Here is an 18085-nt window from a genome sequence, read left to right on the forward strand (position 1 = left end):
GAGAAACCAGGTATCCTGGCTGTCCTGCCACTGCCTTTATCCACCACGTGAATCTTCCTTTCAGATCATCTTCTCAAATTATCCATAGGAGATTTATCCACATACTCAATAAGAAAAATATTTCTAATTATATCCAACCATTCTTAATATGAATGAGAATTATGTGGGACGCTAGATTGCCAAGAGGTATTTTGCCAAACAATTCCTTTTGACTTAAGAAAGAAGAGGCAGCTGCATTGTTTCCATAGCTATCCATATAAAAGAGCCCTTGGAATGAGGCTGACTCGTCCAGCTTTAAAAAGCTCCAAGGTAAGTGGGAACAGGACGGGTCTTTCAAGAGGGACATTGGCCACACTGCCCAGTGTCGGCAGCAGCTGCTAGTTCGGTACTGGTCTTCTGGAACTGCACATTTTAAATCTATGAATTTTGTTGCCTTCCGCTTACAATAGCAAGTAATGTGGTAAATAAGACCCCCGTCCCTTTTTTTTTTTTTTTTTTTGTTAACTAATTAAGTGTTTTCCCCTTTTCTTTTACAGAACTGTCTCACTTCCAGGCTACATCTTCTCACTTGCTAACAAGGTAAGATTTGGATTAACCAGTCCCTGGAGGAGAATGCAAGAGCATCTGGGATGGATTTATGTCACTTAGCAACCTTTAAGAAAGTGCTTGTCTCAGTAAATACCCTCTAATAACTGTACCTTAGGAAAAGAGCTGGAGAGGAAAAGAGAGAAGATTTTCCTAAGACAATGCAAAAATCCACATTTATGACTCAAACACAGCTGGGATGATATCTGAGCAAGAGAATCCCTTTTTAATAGAATCTTTTGTCTCTGCATAAAAAAACTGCATCTCAGATTTGATAAAAATGTTTCCTTCTATTAAAAATAGAATTCATTTAGTAAATATAATATCCAAAAAATAAGAAAGAAAGTACCTAGGACAATGTTTCCTTTAAACTTCTTAAGAAGTCCTTGTAGAAAGTCGCCTTATATAATGCTGATTGCTGTATGAAAACAAAACACTGGAATTTTTGTTATATATGGCAGAGGTATTAATCTGCCTTACCACTACACACTGCATTTCTAAAGAGAGAGACCGGGATAGCTGATGAAAATGAGTTTCAAGTAATTTGATCATGTAATGACTGCAATAGCATTCATTGCCAAACCTTTCGTTCTACTGGTACCACGAGCAACCTGCAGATGATATAGAATGAAGAAAACAGGGCCTGCATTATTTAGAAAGAAATTTGGAATAGCAAAGGAAGCCCTCCAATGTAGAAAAATGAGGATAACATTGGCTATGATTTTTATCCTTAATTAGCTTAACTGGGTTAAACCAATTAGGTATATTTGATATGCTTAGAAATTGTTAGAGAAACTCTAGTAAGCATCCAACTAAAAGAAAAAAAGAGTAAAATTATAATTCTCCATAGTCCACTAAATTTGAGCAAATCTGGGCATCTAAAGGAAGAAATAAAATTCTCTTATGTTACATGGCAAGACATGAAATTTTATGACATTTTATATATAAATGGTAGCTTTAACTATTTCAAATTACTTTCTCAGTCAATATTTAATTTTTTCTTTTGCCATAATATCATCACCATGTCTCATAGGTTATAAATTGAGAAAGGCAGAGATTACAACCTTTGTTCTAAAGATGGAGATACTTAGGCTCAAAAAGATAAACTTACTCAATATCACAAGCCACTTAACATCAGTGCAGAGACTATAAACCCAGTTTCCCGATTAGCATGTAAGTCTTAGAGGATGATAATGGATGTAAAGCCCTGAATGCTATATTTGGTACACAGTGACCACCTGATACATTTGACTTCTTGTGACTATGTTTGTTTCAGTAGCTGTAACACGGTGTACAGTGGACTTACCTACTGGGATTCCTATGAAATATAACCAACATAAAGATTTACTGGTATGCTTTGCGGTCCAGACTCTCTAGTGTGAAATGTTTTATCTCCTTTAGGACCTCTGAGTTCAGCAGTCATGAGTGCAGACTCAGAAATGGCTGTTTTTGGGGAGGCTGCTCCTTTCCTCCGGAAGTCTGAAAAGGAGCGCATTGAGGCCCAGAATAGGCCCTTTGATGCCAAGACATCTGTCTTTGTGGCTGAGCCCAAGGAATCCTTCGTCAAAGGGACTATCCAGAGCAGAGAAGGAGGGAAAGTGACAGTGAAGACTGAAGGAGGAGCAGTGAGTAGAGTCCCAGGGGTCTGCCACATTTTATTGATTCTTTTTTGGTTTGGTTATTCAGTTAATGTAAATGGTTTCTTTACTGTTTCCCAGACTCTGACGGTGAAGGATGATCAGGTGTACCCCATGAACCCTCCCAAATTTGACAAGATTGAGGACATGGCCATGATGACTCACCTGCATGAGCCTGCCGTGCTGTACAACCTCAAAGAGCGTTATGCAGCCTGGATGATCTACGTGAGTGCCTGGCTACCAGTGGTCCTCCTCGTCATCACCATGTACCCTATTGGTCCATTGCTTCCATTGTAGTATAAATGGGCCATCAGTAGTGAGTCATTTCAGTTTCACTAGCAGCATAAGTCTTAAAACATTCAATATTAGTATTGTAAAGCACAGCCCAACAAATAGCACTCCTTCCTTGCCTTCTCATCCAAAGCTGGAGAAGGCCATTGTCAGTGTTCACTGGGTTTGCCACAGATCCCTTGAGCAAATATTTGAGCAGCTACTGTTTATATCTTAACCACATGCCTACCTCTTTTTTTTTTTTTTTTTTTTTGACAATCTCTCTCTGTTGCACCAGGCTTGAGTGCCATAGCGCCATAGCTCATAGCAACCTCAAACTATTGCCTCAGCCTCCCTGAGTAGCTGGGACTGCAGGCATGGTCCACTATGCAGGGTTAATTTTTCTATTTTTAGTAGAGATAGGGTCTTGCTCTTACTCGGGCTGGTCTCGAACTCCTGAGCTCAAGCAATCCATCCACCTCGGCCTCCTAGAGTACTGGGATTCCAGGCATGAGTCACTACACCAGGCCAACATGCCTAATACCTCTTCCATGTTCACCCTCCCATTTCAGCTCCAGGATCATCCAGAGGGAAAAAATAAACTTGTTTTAATACTTAAAAATGATTTTCTTAAAGATCAAATTTTACTCACTTTCAATACCCTCAAATAGCAGCAATTTATACCCATGTGATCTAGTCCCTGGTCTAGGCAGGGCTGGGTATTGTGCGCTGTCATTTCTGCACTGCTGTTTCTGTCCTATGTTCTTCCTGATTATTCATTTATATAATTGTCCCCCACACAGACTGGGAGTTCCTTGAGGGTCATTATCTCATTCATGTTTCAGTTCTACTGCCTGGCAGAGGCCTACCTAGCACATAACACACATTCAGTAAATATTTTTGAATTGAATGCATAATGCTGCCTTCATATTTTTGCACAGTTTAGTCACTTCTGACATTTAGCTGGGCAACAGCTGCACAGGTATTCCTGCTGTTTATGAGGCCAGCATCCATTCTAATTGGTTTGGTGCCTGTCCTGAACTGGTTGTCAAAAGATTTTTAAAACTCCTTTGTTATAATCATAAAGAGTTTATAATATTTTGTGTTCTGTTTCCTTATAACTTAAAAATACTTTGTAAATACTTCCCCAGTGTTGCTGCATATTTTTGTTTACTTTTTAAAGTACCTGCATCATTTTCCCTTAAGATTTACCATAATCATCTAACCAGTCCCTTACTGTTGGACACTTAGCTTATGTCCAAATTTAAGTTCTCATAAATTTGAATTATCTGAATGCTGCAAAGGAAATACACGACAGTTTCCTTAAAACAATAACAATGTTTCATAGTATATATTAAAATATACACACACAAACCATACTTTTGAAGCCCCTACTATGTGAAAATCACTGTGACAAGCCCCAAGGAGACCAGTAAAGATTCTGAATTGCAGTCCCTTCCCTCAAGGATTTTGCTAGCACAGTGTTGAACTTGCCAATTACTTTTCATGCTGATGCCTTGAAGAAATAGAATACTCACTTAAAGTGCTCCTTTTTGTGAAAATTCAATTAATAAGTGAGTTGCACCAGCAATAGGAAAGGCCTTTGGGTAGTTATTCTTTCTTTTTATTTTGCATAGACCTACTCAGGCCTCTTCTGTGTCACTGTCAACCCCTACAAGTGGCTGCCGGTGTACAACCCCGAGGTGGTGGGGGCCTACAGAGGCAAAAAGCGCCAGGAGGCCCCACCCCACATCTTCTCCATCTCTGACAACGCCTATCAGTTCATGCTGACAGGTGAGTGAGCTGAATATATGCATAATCTTTTGGGAGCTGAACCACAGGAGAAAGAGGCCCCAGTCCACCTCAACACGCTCTTTGAGATTATCCCCTTTAGTTGGGGCTGGTGTTTATGAGGGAAAAGGTCCAGGAAGGAGAGAATGTAAAAGATTTTTGTAATCCCTAGTACTAAATTACTACTAACAATCTCTTAAATTTCTAAAAGTCAACAGAGGTTGGCCATAGTTCAATAATTTACTTTTGAATGACTGAAAAACTCAAAATAAATTAGAGCAAAAATACAAACATATCTCTGTGTGTGTATATATGTATATATATACACCCATGCACACTCACACACACTCACACACACAGACTGGGTATCCATTACTGTGAGCCAAGAAACAGAAAAATAAAAATTGTCTTGGTGGTTTTATCCTCAGTATCCTAAATTATAATATCTCTAAGTTAGGATGGCACAAATGCTATTGCCCTTGTCCAAAACCAACCGGAACAAACTTTGATTTTAAGGTACATCTGTTAAGATAGTTGTGCCAAGGATCTGTTTCCTATAATATTGTTTTAGCTAGGTCAATCTAAAGTACTTGTGGCACCTTGGAAAGGGCTTAGAGAATTCCTCTTCAGAGACAGTAAAACATCAAAAAAAAAAAAAAAACACAGCACAAAATTTTTCCTTTTCCTTAAATTATGAGCAAAGCTGTGAGTACTTAGTCACATAGTACAAAGCTCCCACTATCACACTGTACTTACTCCTTCTTGCACACTAAAAATCTCCTAAAGCCCATTTTTCATTACTTCTTGCACCCACAATAAATAATGTTCCTACCTTAAACTGTCACCTAAACCCAACTAAAGAGCCAAGTCTGTTTGATACATATTTAGCGGTAGAGTATGAAAAAGAAAATGTCTGCTGCTTCAGGAAAATACAGCCAAAGTGATCATCACTTACACTGGAGCTTTCCCCATATAATTTTTCCTCAAATGAAATATTTCTTGGAAGACTTGAATATAAAGAGTGGCAGTGTTCTGTTTAAATGGGCATATGTGTGTGGGTAAAGTAGAGGAGAGTGAGAGGTGGTAGGCCTACAGCCCACCACGCCCTAAGGATTGCAAAGCCCAGACTGAAACATACTTAGGTTCATTATATTTTTTCTTACTCACCATTTATAAACATACAAGAAAACAATATTAAATGTCTATAATTTCTCTTTTGTAGACCGGGAGAATCAGTCAATCCTGATCACGTAAGTAGATTTTGTGCTTTTTTTTTCATGGCTGTGGGAGCTGCTAGCTTTGGGACCTCATCTGATTTCCTTTGATTTGGCAGCGGAGAATCCGGGGCAGGGAAGACCGTGAACACCAAGCGTGTCATCCAGTACTTTGCAACAATTGCAGTCACTGGGGACAAGAAGAAGGAGGAAGCAACTTCTGGCAAAATACAGGTGTGTGTGATTGCCATGGTCAGAATCCAGGCTCTGCTGGGGTTCTAGGGTAAGAAATTTCTGAGCCCCAGATGCGAGGACTGCTCTTGCCTTTGCAGGGGACTCTGGAAGATCAAATCATCAGTGCCAACCCCTTACTGGAGGCCTTTGGCAATGCCAAGACTGTGAGGAATGACAACTCCTCTCGCTTTGTAAGTCTCTTGGTCACTGTGATAGACACTATTCACTGGTCAAAATTTATGGGTTGTTTGTAAATACATTCTCTGAATCTTTTTCATTTACATCACACTAAGTCATGGGTTCTTTCATTATCCTCTCAGTGTGTAATAACATGAATCAAAGCCTTGTCTTAAGGCTATTATGACCTTTTGCCTGAATTCTTTTTTATCTGTCTTTATTTATAATTATATAAAACTTAAATTTTATTTAGTTTTATTTGACACATAATAATTGTATATGTTTATGGGGCACAATATGATGTTTTGATATATGTATACATTATGAAACAATTATATTACATTAATTAACATGTCCATTACTTCACATACCTATCATATTCACAATTTTAACATCAAAGATAAAATTCTTTTACTTACAAACTAGGAGATAAACCTTTTCCTACCTAGCATAAACAGTCTCTGAATTGATTTAATATTAAAGTGTCAGCATCTCAAGTGTTTTGAGTTTCTTGAAGATTTGGTATTATATAAAAACAAGATGGTAATATTAGTTTTCCTTTCAAGGGAAAATTCATCAGAATCCACTTTGGCACTACAGGAAAACTGGCTTCTGCTGATATTGAAACATGTAAGTGTTCCAATATCCTTTAAAATCATTACTGTTTTTTTATGACCCATAAAACTGACCAAAAATCAAATTTGCATGTCACATGAATTTTTATACTTTTCCTTCCAGATCTGTTAGAGAAGTCTAGAGTTACTTTCCAGCTGAAGGCTGAAAGAAGCTACCATATTTTTTATCAGATCACATCAAACAAGAAACCAGAACTAATTGGTAAGAAACATTTTCACTCTTTTCCCAAATTACCGCATCAGTACCTATTAGTGCACAGTTCAACATAATTTTCTTTAACTGAACATTGTCAAGCTTATATGCTATTTATTTTTGAAAATTGCTTTGTAAGTTTGATATAAATTTATATATATTCACTAGAAAAATTCAAAAGAAAGCAAAAGGAAAACTGAAAATAACACCCCAATTCCCATCTCTATGAAATAACAACTATGAGCACATGGAAGAATAGAGTTCCAGTCATTTTCTATATGAATATCCTTACATATAGATACACCCATACAATTCACATCACTGAAATCACAGCTGCATGCTCTTCTATAATCTTCTTTTCTGCTGGGCAATAATATATCATAGCTTTTTCCATGTTACTAAATATAGCTTCACATTATTTCTAATGGCTGCCACAGTGTTTCATTCCAGATACAGCATAATTTACTTATCTCTGGTAACCATAGTACCTTTAAAGATATATAGATTGTTTCCAAATCTGGATTTTATATTGTCTACACTATAATGATTATCCTTATAAATACAACTTTTCCCATTATGTGATTATAGTAGTTGTTTTTTTTGGATTTGTTTTCTTTGGATTATAGTAGTTGTTTTTTTTTAATAGGCAACAATAAGAGATACTATGTCATCAACTTCAATGTGTCTGAGGTGTACCAAATATCCTTTAACTTCCCCTCAGTGCCCATCAATCACCTTTCAAGCAAACATTATATAGTGTCTTAAAATGTGTCTAGAAATCTCTTCTTTTAAAGCAGAGAATAATTATGCTTATCTTTACTCTGTTCCATGTACTTAGAAATGCTTCTGATTACCACGAACCCATATGATTACCCATTTGTCAGTCAAGGGGAAATCAGTGTGCCCAGCATTGATGATCAGGAAGAACTGATGGCCACAGATGTAAGTAGACATAAGAAAATTGAAATTATTATGGAGAGTCAGAGCAATGGTCATCCAGATAAATATTTAATCAATAGTAGAAATAGCAAATGAAGATTCAAGGATGAACATAGGTGTGTCCCTTGGAGTCATATGTGCCCCTATAACATTTTACGTCTCCTTAATAGTCTTCTAAAAATCTATCATCTCTGAATGCACCTAAGCTAATTTTTTTTGTAATCTACTTGCATTGATGAATACTGCCTCTCAAAATAACAAATTCTATACATTACTTTTCTTATTCTCATTCTAAGTTTACTTTTGGAATCTTCAGGGGGTAAGCACCTATAATTCTAATGCTCTGTGATGGCCTTTGGTTGGACCAAGTCTCTATTGCCCCATATTAGTGCTGGGAATTCCTCAGTCTGATCATTAAGTCCAGAATGGGAACATGAACTATTACTAGTACAGGTATGGATTGCAACCTAATAGCTATCCTATTGGTTATATTGACAGAGTGCTATTGATATATTGGGCTTTACTAATGAAGAAAAGATATCCATTTACAAGCTGACGGGGGGCGTAATGCATTATGGAAATCTGAAATTTAAGCAAAAGCAGCGTGAGGAGCAAGCAGAGCCAGATGGCACTGAAGGTATCAACTGTGTGATCTATATGATTTCACACTTGGGTGAAACATGGTCCATGAGTTTTCCTAAGAAAGGCAAAATTATTTTTAAGAATTAAGTTTTAAAGAACTGGTATAACTAAATAATATGCCATGGGAAGTATGGGCATTAGATAGATGTTTCTTATAATTTCTGAAGTTCTTTATGGCAAATTACTCACAATAAAGGTCTAGAATTTAGTGAAAAAATGGACAAGAATGCTCAAGAAGATAGACTAAACCAGTGCACAAAATATTTGAGGCTTAAAAAATATTTTTAAGGAAGTGGGTTTCTTTGGACAGCAATAATATTGTTCTATTCTCTCTTCCCTTTAGTTGCTGACAAGGCAGCCTATCTTCAGGGTCTGAACTCTGCCGATCTGCTCAAAGCTCTCTGCTACCCCAGGGTCAAGGTTGGCAATGAGTTCGTTACCAAAGGCCAGACTGTAGAACAGGTAAGTGCATAATTCAAATTCACGGCCCAGGATAAAAGCATTTTAACAATACTCTAATAATTTCAAGAGTTTTATCTTTGTTTTTCAAGGTGACCAATGCGGTGGGTGCTCTGGCCAAGGCTGTCTACGAGAAGATGTTCCTGTGGATGGTCACCCGCATCAACCAGCAGCTGGACACCAAGCAGCCGAGGCAGTACTTTATTGGGGTCTTGGACATCGCTGGTTTTGAGATTTTTGATGTGAGTTAGCAGCCAGTTCATGAGAGGATCTTATAATAAGACAATGGAAATATCAATAAGGGACTTGCAAATATTACGACTTTTTTTTTTTTTTACAACCACCAAAGTTATGTTAAGACTTAAAAGAGAATAACTGGGCAGCCACTAATTATTTATTATAGTGCCAATTCCATTTCTGTGAGAAACAATGAGTATAATGAGGACTTTTCAATTTGGTATGTTATCCAAGAGGGTTATGAATTGGCTAGTGCCATGGGGGCTGGGGAGGAGGCTTAAAAAACCCCCACAAATGAAGCTGACATAGAAATACGAGAGTGAACCTGTGCAACACACGATAGGCTTTGAATACATCAATTAATCATTCAGAAATATTTAGAGATAATAAAAACCCAGAAAAGATGAATATTAATAATTCAGAGCAGCACTAATTAACTTTTAAGACTTGTTAGTATGACATGGAATAAAATTTTATATTTGACCATGAAATAAATTTTCCTTGCTTATAGTTTTAAAGAAGTTTATATTTTTCTTTCTAATTACACAACAAAATTTGGGTATTGCTGAATATTTAGAGAAGCAAGGCAAAAATTCCACATAATTCCATTATTTGTACTTAGTTAATGTTAACATTTGGGTAGGTATTTTAAATAGAAGCCTGTATTATCATATTGTATTTAATATTTGGTGTCTTGATTTTTTTTTTTATTTCACATGAAAGAGTAACAAGGCTGGCAATTATTGCTCATTTGACATGCTATCTACAGTGATTTCCATGCAAGATAATATTCCTCCCAACCAGCTTCTCATGGGTCAAAAGTTGGCCCCTTGAGTGAGTCAACAAGAACTTATCAACCCTCCTGAAAATATAAAAATTGGGAATAAACGTGTGATACTTAAGTAGAAAATCAGGCAAATACTGGAGTAAACTTAAGCAAATGCAGAGAAAGAGTATTAATAATGACAGAATTTTCTATAAAATGGCAGCAGAGCAGTAGATTCAACATGCTTTCAAACCTTCCAAATTTTCCACTTTTTATTTCAAAGGAGTCTCTTCAGGGCAATGACTTTGACATCTATAATCTGAAGGCTACTTGACATATATTTTTAAATTGAAAAATCCTATATTTTAAAAAATGCTCAAATTGCCTAACAGGGAATATGTATTTAGTTCAACAGCCTGGAGCAGCTGTGCATCAACTTCACCAACGAGAAACTGCAACAGTTTTTCAACCACCACATGTTCGTGCTGGAGCAGGAGGAGTACAAGAAGGAAGGCATCGAGTGGACTTTCATCGACTTCGGCATGGACCTGGCCGCCTGCATCGAGCTCATCGAGAAGGTATCCTATCCTACCCACCCAGTAACCAGTTCTCATTTGCTCTGCTGCTTGTCACTGCAGCTCATACTTATCCTTACGCACTTCATCTTCCCCTAAATCCAGCCTATGGGCATCTTCTCCATCCTGGAGGAGGAGTGCATGTTCCCCAAGGCAACAGACACCTCCTTCAAGAACAAACTGTATGACCAGCATCTAGGCAAGTCTGCCAACTTCCAGAAGCCCAAGGTTGTCAAAGGCAAGGCTGAGGCTCACTTTGCACTGATTCACTATGCCGGCACTGTGGACTACAACATTAATGGCTGGCTGGAGAAGAACAAGGACCCTCTGAATGAGACTGTGGTCGGGCTATACCAGAAATCATCAGTGAAGACTCTGGCTCACCTCTTCTCTGGGGCTCAAACTGCTGAAGGAGGTAATGTTCAAAAGTTTGACACTTTCTCTCCATATTAGAAAATGTGTTGTTAGGTTGAGGCTGGTCATCTCATAGCCCTGGAAGAAGGGTTGCAGGCCAAAACCCTGGTTTTTCCAGTATTGTGTAGGTAGGATGCCTTGTTATTATATACTTGTGGCTCATCCTATAGACAAAGGCCCTACTACAAAGAGTCAGAGAGCAACTATCTGACTCTGAACCAATGAAAAGCCTGAGCTTCTATGATTCTCTCTTCCTTCTTCTTCCACATCTATGGTACATTGACTATCTGGGGATATTCAAGGCAATGTACTCTCAATGCTAGCTTCTATTGATTTTTGAAGTTAGTGTGTCCCCAAATGTTCTAATATTGGGGAATCCATCTCTACATGGTAGGGTGAATACTCTTTACTTCATTTCCCAATGGGGAAAGAATCCCAGAAAAGTGAATGCAAACTTAATGGAAAAATAAGATTCATTCATGCTCAGACAGGTCAGTAGTGTGGAAAAATGTTCTACTTGATAAAAGCACAGGAATCAGCAAATTAGCAAGAAGTAGTAGTGCCTATATTTGAATGACATCTTTTTTTTTTCTTTCCTTCCAGAGGCAAGTGGAGGTGCCAAGAAAGGTGGTAAGAAGAAGGGCTCTTCTTTCCAGACTGTGTCTGCTCTTTTCAGGGTAAGGGAGAAAATGTTTTTGATGTTCTACAATACCTTTGGGAATTTTAAAAATTATTTATTTATTTTTTTAATTTCACATTAATGAGGATACAAATGATTGGGTTACAATGTTTGTGTTTGTTAGGTAACATCCCTATTGTAGTTCTTTCCTGCACCCAGTAAGTGTAACATATACCCTTACACTGTGCCCATTAGGTGGGAGAACACCAATCTCCCTCCCTTCTCCCCTCTCCTGGGAATTTGTTTGTAAAAGTCCAAGATCTTTGCACAAGTCATTTAAAAAAGGACTGATACTAACTAATGACTGTTGATCTAACTTTGGACAGAAGTTATTAGCTCACCTTTCATGCTAAGTCAAATAATGAAGAATATTTTAGAAGATGTTTTGTAAAACGTAATTCTCTTCCATTTATAATTTAGCTGAGTCATGAAAAAGAGCTATGATATGTACTCAGAGAGATTAACAGACACTAGTTACACTAATGAATTATAGCATAGCCATGAGGCTAACATGGTATCCTTGATCTTAATCCAGTTAATTCTAAATTATAACTGGTAGAATTGTCCCCTTATAGATAACCTTATGCCCTAAAAACAGATAGAACTAGAAATGGTGAGCTATTATTTATGAGGGAAAATGAAAGGTCAAAATGTGATGGAGGCTTGCATTTCCTTATTGGAGAACTATGGAGTTTAGTAGAAGAAAGAGTAACCATCTATCACAGGAAGACTATGGCCTTGTGAATGCATGTGGGTAGCCAGGGACCAAGGTAGGAAAAGGATGGTGCTGTTAAAAACTGAAAAGAAGCACATGTCAGGATGTTTTTTGTGTGTAACTCCTGGCAACTCAAGTGCAGGAAGATGTATTGCAAAGGAACTTGCATCTCAGGAGAAGCATTGAAGGTGTTACCTCAAATGAAAACAGTCACTCAACTCAGCTACAGATATTGATTTTACAGACACCACCAACTTCTCCACACTTGATCTTAAGCAAAAGGCCGAGAAGCGATGACACCACCAACTTCTCATAACTATGTCTGAAGTCTGAGATGACAGGATTTTTCCTGATTTGGATTTTTCCTGATTTTACAGGAGAATTTGAACAAGCTGATGACCAACCTAAGGAGTACCCATCCTCATTTTGTGAGGTGTATCATACCCAATGAGACAAAAACTCCTGGTAAGAAGTTTTGAAATACAAGCACAAATTGTGACCGCCACACCTCCTTTTGAGTACCTCTGCAGTGATAAATATACAATTTTCAGGTGCCATGGAGCATGAACTTGTCCTGCACCAGCTGAGGTGTAATGGTGTGCTGGAAGGCATCCGCATCTGTAGGAAAGGATTCCCAAGCAGAATCCTTTATGCAGACTTCAAACAGAGGTTAGTCCTAATTATGGAATGTCATGAAGTTTAATATGAGTAAATTTAATGTAAGCAAAACAATTTAGTGAAAAAATATGCCTCTATTTGTTATTTTCAATTTGTCACAAAAGGTAAATTTTTAAGTCTCAAACACTTTTAAACACTTTTTTAAGTGCTGTGCAGAGTTTTTATTGGATTTACCAAGCTGCCAGCTTAGCTTATAGATATATACATTAACTTCAATAATTATGAACTACTGTTTGAATGCTTAATATGTTTGGATTACCTCATTTAATTCTCCCTATAACCTAGTAGTATTATCAAGACATCATTGTACAGATGAATAAGCTGAGGCTCAGACAGATTATTTGTCCAAAGTCACACAGTAAACAACTGCATTGGGACCTCTTCCATGCATGTATGGTTACAAATAAGTCATTTTTTGTCACTTCTTTTGATATCATCTATCAGCATCTTTTTCTCTCACATGTTAGATTCTCAATTTTTCCCAGAAACAGAGGGGACATGTCACAGAAACAGCCCCTCAGATCCCTTTTGTCCTCTCTAGACAAGCCAATTTTGGTAATCAAAGAAGCAGCAAAGGGCACAAAGGGCTGGGTGGGAGTTGCTGGGAGATAATCTCTCTCAAGTCTGGATTAGGGCAGTTGACAGATAACTCCAGTGCTCAGGACCCAAAGCACCCTGAAGTTTGATTTTAGGTGATTAAGTCAGTTCCCTACAGCTAAAGTGTAACTTATACCAGATTTCTCAATCAAAAGTAGTTTTCTTGGACTCAGGATTTTTTTTTTCTTTTTTTTTGAGACAGAGTCTCATTTTGTCACCCTCGGTAGAGTGCTGTGGCATCACAGCTCACAGGAACCTCAAACTCTTGGGCTTAAGTGATTCTCTGGCCTCAGCCTCCCAAGGAGCTGGGACTACAAGTGCCTGCTACAACACCTGGCTATTTTTCCATTGCAGTTGTCATTGTTGTTTAGCTGGCCCGGGCTGGGTTTAAACCCGCCAGCCTGGGTATATGTGGCTCGGCAGCCTACCCACTGAGCTACAGGCACCGCCTCTGACTCAGGATCTTAAAAAGCAAATGCACCTAGCAAGGATAACACATTACCTTTCATTGTTTATCTGCACCTTAGTGTGAAGAAGATTATAAAGCCCTTTCCTGAGAATGTGGTCTGATGAGGCAAAAGGGACAGGTGCACCCAGGAGGGAAGGTAAAACGGTAAAAGTTAATAACCAATAGGTTGATGATCCATGTAAACAATGTCCTATCTGTGAATAAAGAATAATAATTTTTTAAAAGCTCCAATTTTTTTAGTGAATTATTTAATGTTTAGCTTCTATTTGTGTCATCAGTAAGCCAAGTTTCTAAAAGCTGTATTTATTTTAACAGATACAAAGTATTAAATGCAAGTGCTATACCTGAGGGACAATTCATTGATAGCAAGAAGGCTTCTGAGAAGCTCCTTGGGTCCATCGATATCGACCACACCCAGTATAAATTTGGTCACACCAAGGTAATAGTCTCTAAATCTGACCTGATGCTATTCCTGTTTCTTTGAACTTTATGTGAAGTTTCTGATCTGCAACTCTGCCCATACACAGGTGTTTTTCAAAGCTGGTCTTCTGGGGCTCCTAGAGGAGATGAGAGATGACAAGCTGGCCCAGCTGATCACTCGAACCCAGGCCAGATGCAGAGGGTTCTTGGCAAGAGTAGAGTACCAGAGGATGGTAGAGAGAAGGTATAAAAGCATATTATTTATTCATATCTTCCTCTTCAATAACCTATTTGAGGTAGTGACAGTTAAGACTAAGTTGTGATAAGGACAACATAGAAGGAAGCAATCATCCACTATGGAGCATATTCTGAGCGTATGGACGAAACACTGAGGAGCAGAAAGCGTGCGTAGTTCTTATCTCACAAGAGAAAACACAACAGTGAGTAAGCAGGGATAACCTTTTGCCTGAGCACTTGGTTCTAAGATGAATTTACTGACTATGTCATTACATAAGCAACATTAAACTTCATAACAAACAGTATGAAGAGTGGTTTTCCATAGAATGTAGAAACAACTTCATCTATGTGATAATTTCTATTATCAAACTATCATGATTTAAAATATTAAGGGCATTTATCTGTGAAAGATTTTTTGCAGTAAATTAATGCAGTGTCACCAAAGCATGTGGTTCTTGGATAATCTAATTAGATTCAGAGGCAGTGTTTGAAAGCTACAGAACCAGGTGTCTCACACTGCAGGGTGCATAAGACAAGGACCATTTCCATAGAGAAAAGTATGTTTTACATTGCCTGTGTACATCCACATATTTGTATGGATGTAAAGATAATGAAACAAATTTTATTTTTGTCTCTTGTAGTTGTGCTAGTATCTTTTTTTTTTTTTTTTTTTTTTAAGACAGTCTAAAGCAGTCACCCTGGGCAGAGTGCTGTGGCATCATAGCTTACAGCAACCTCCAACTCTTAGGCTCAAGCAATCTTCTTGCCCCAGTTTTTCTATTTTTAGTAGAGAAGGAGTCTTTTTTTTTTTTTTTTTGCTCAGGCTGGTCTCGAACTCATGAGCTCAAGCAATCCACCTGCTTCAGCCTCCCTAGAGTGCTAGGATTATAGGCATGAGCTACTAAGTATAGCCTGCTAGTATCTTTATTATATCTTATTTCTTAAAAAATGTAAATTTTGGTCATGATGCACAATATATATATTTGAGTAATTGTCTATATAGAAGGGTGATGAATTAAACAATTTAGAGTAAAGCAAATGTGGTATTACAGAGCAGAATGCACATTAAAATATAAAGCCAGAGATTTTCAAAGAAATTCTGAGGCTTTTTTAACTCATAGCCCACCGATCCCTCAAGGGTCATGTTCCTGCTTTGCTATTCCTACCAAAACACTTAGTAGGCACATTTGGGAAGCACCGGTATAGAGCAGTTCTTCTCAAGGGTGGTCCTTCGACTTGTATCACCAGTGTTTTAAAATGCATATTTCTGGCTCTATCCCAGATCTTCTGAATCTCTGGAGGTGGGATACCAGAATCTGGAGGTGGGATACTCAGATAATTCTTATGCATGATATAGTCTGAGAAGAAATAGATAGAAATGGGTAGAGAAATGAGATTGGTAAGACTCCGACCATTATCTGAAAATATAATTTCTTCCATCTGCATGTTTGAAAGTAGATGAGGAACAATGTGGAACAGAACCTCCAGCTCTCACTATCAAGATTTGATTTCACTTCATCCTCCACACAATACCTAATTTGCATCAATTAAATTTCAGGGAGGCCATCTTCTGCATCCAGTACAACATCCGCTCTTTTATGAATGTCAAGCACTGGCCCTGGATGAAACTCTTCTTCAAGATCAAGCCCCTCTTGAAGAGTGCAGAGACTGAGAAGGAGATGGCCAACATGAAGGAAGAGTTTCAGAAAACTAAAGATGAACTTGCTAAGTCAGAGGCAAAAAGGAAAGAATTAGAAGAAAAGATGGTGTCACTGTTGAAAGAAAAAAATGACTTGCAGCTCCAGGTCCAGGCTGTGAGTTGGGGTATTGCCCTGGGTGTTACTAATCAGGCTGCAAGTGCTAGAACTCTGGCCATTATCCATCAGCATGGGAGACACTCATTGGAAGGAGAAGGTTAAAACACTCCAATGGCACTAATAAGGGTTAATATACGCCATCATTGTCCAATAACCACCCTCCAAACAACATCAGGCAACAAAGTACTGTCCCTTATCTTCCATTCTACATAATTTCATCAAACTCCAGGATGTATGGCTTATTTTCCCTTTAAAATGTAGTTGTTAAAAGTGATTTTAAAATGAAACAATCCCAAATGAAATATTAAGGGGAGGATATCATGTACAGACTAGTTTTTTCTGAAACTCCTTTAAACTTCTTCTAGATGTCCACAGGTCTTAAATTCCAATATGGACAGCCAACAAATGCCAGCACTCTACATCACATTTTATTGAATTATTATTTTTTATTGATCTCAAAAACTCAGATTTGCTCTTTCCAATCTGTGTCTGGTCAGTGCTCCATCACATCACACCCAGATTGCTGCATCAGGACTAAGTTGCTCTGCCTACTCTCAATTCGTTTCTGTCAGGCTGCTCACGGCTCACTCCTGAACCAGTCATTTCAAACCTGTTTCTGTCAACTCAGAAATATAATTTATAAGATGGCATTTCATTTGGAGTGAACTGAATTGCTCTGGTATAATTTACTCATCACAAGATCATATATATTGTTTCTGTTATGACTGGTCTCTGCTGTCAAATTTGGGCAGTGTAATAACTCATTCTACTAGATTATGGAAGAAAAAGGAGCCCTTTTCTACTCCACCTCCCTCAAATCTACCCTTCAGTCTCTTGTGTTGCTGAGATTTACTTAGAATCTGTCTTGTACCACAATATTCACTACCTGGTTACATGCAGCACATTTTATTTTTTTTTTATGTATTAGAGGCTGGTATAAAGAATCACTGACAAATATATAATCCAATGTCCCTCTCATTTCCTGCCTGCCCTGACCCCCTTAATTTGAAATAGCAGGTTACTAGAGCATTATAACCAGAATCATCCTCTAATACTACAAACAAAAATATAATATTTCAGTAGCAGCTATATCTTGTCATTCTGGAATGCTTCTCCACCCTCCTGCTCTTCTTTCCAATAGGCTGATTTCTGCAGAAGCGAATCCTACCCTTCTCTCGAGGCCCAATTCAAACACCACTTCTTTCATGAAATCATGAAAGAATTGACCTAACTTCTCTGATCTTTTGTGTCATTAATCCTTTCTACATTAATGGAAGCTTTTCGGAGATATGTTTTCTAATATACTATAGAATTGACTTCTAAAAGATCGGAACAGCAACTGATACATTTTGGTTTTCCCACATGTGGAAAATGTATTGCACTTAGCAAATGGTTCATGAAACAAAACTTTTTAAAAACATAAATAAATGAACACAGGAAATCCAAAGGACCAAATGCAGAAATTTATATTCTTATCATTGTAAAATATTTCATTTTGTTTCCAACTTAAGGAAGCTGAAGGGTTGGCTGATGCAGAGGAAAGGTGTGACCAGCTGATCAAAACCAAAATCCAGCTTGAGGCCAAAATCAAGGAGGTGACCGAGAGAGCCGAGGATGAGGAAGAGATCAATGCTGAGCTGACGGCCAAGAAGAGAAAACTGGAGGATGAATGTTCAGAACTCAAGAAAGACATTGATGACCTTGA

General features: G+C 37.9%; 1 protein-coding gene across 1 annotated transcript in view; it reads left to right on the forward strand.

The window, feature by feature from the left end:
* The first annotated feature begins 286 nt into the window (after positions 1-286).
* The window catches only part of LOC105887101 (myosin-2-like), a 26492-nt gene continuing 8693 nt past the window's right edge, over positions 287-18085 (forward strand). Inside the window, exons 1-23 of the mRNA XM_023514063.1 lie at positions 287-309; positions 537-579; positions 1987-2210; positions 2304-2447; positions 4130-4286; positions 5506-5533; positions 5617-5731; positions 5830-5922; positions 6475-6538; positions 6647-6745; positions 7575-7678; positions 8174-8312; positions 8661-8779; positions 8869-9018; positions 10187-10357; positions 10460-10769; positions 11372-11445; positions 12540-12627; positions 12714-12831; positions 14222-14345; positions 14434-14570; positions 16122-16377; positions 17892-18083. Coding sequence (XP_023369831.1) covers positions 2007-2210; positions 2304-2447; positions 4130-4286; positions 5506-5533; positions 5617-5731; positions 5830-5922; positions 6475-6538; positions 6647-6745; positions 7575-7678; positions 8174-8312; positions 8661-8779; positions 8869-9018; positions 10187-10357; positions 10460-10769; positions 11372-11445; positions 12540-12627; positions 12714-12831; positions 14222-14345; positions 14434-14570; positions 16122-16377; positions 17892-18083 — 2886 coding nt within the window. The 5' untranslated portion in view covers positions 287-309; positions 537-579; positions 1987-2006. The remainder of the gene's footprint in view (positions 310-536; positions 580-1986; positions 2211-2303; positions 2448-4129; positions 4287-5505; positions 5534-5616; positions 5732-5829; positions 5923-6474; positions 6539-6646; positions 6746-7574; positions 7679-8173; positions 8313-8660; positions 8780-8868; positions 9019-10186; positions 10358-10459; positions 10770-11371; positions 11446-12539; positions 12628-12713; positions 12832-14221; positions 14346-14433; positions 14571-16121; positions 16378-17891; positions 18084-18085) is intronic.

Source organism: Otolemur garnettii, unplaced genomic scaffold (genome assembly GCF_000181295.1).
Source record: "Otolemur garnettii isolate 467f Iridium unplaced genomic scaffold, OtoGar3 scaffold00046, whole genome shotgun sequence".
Taxonomy (NCBI): domain Eukaryota; kingdom Metazoa; phylum Chordata; class Mammalia; order Primates; family Galagidae; genus Otolemur; species Otolemur garnettii.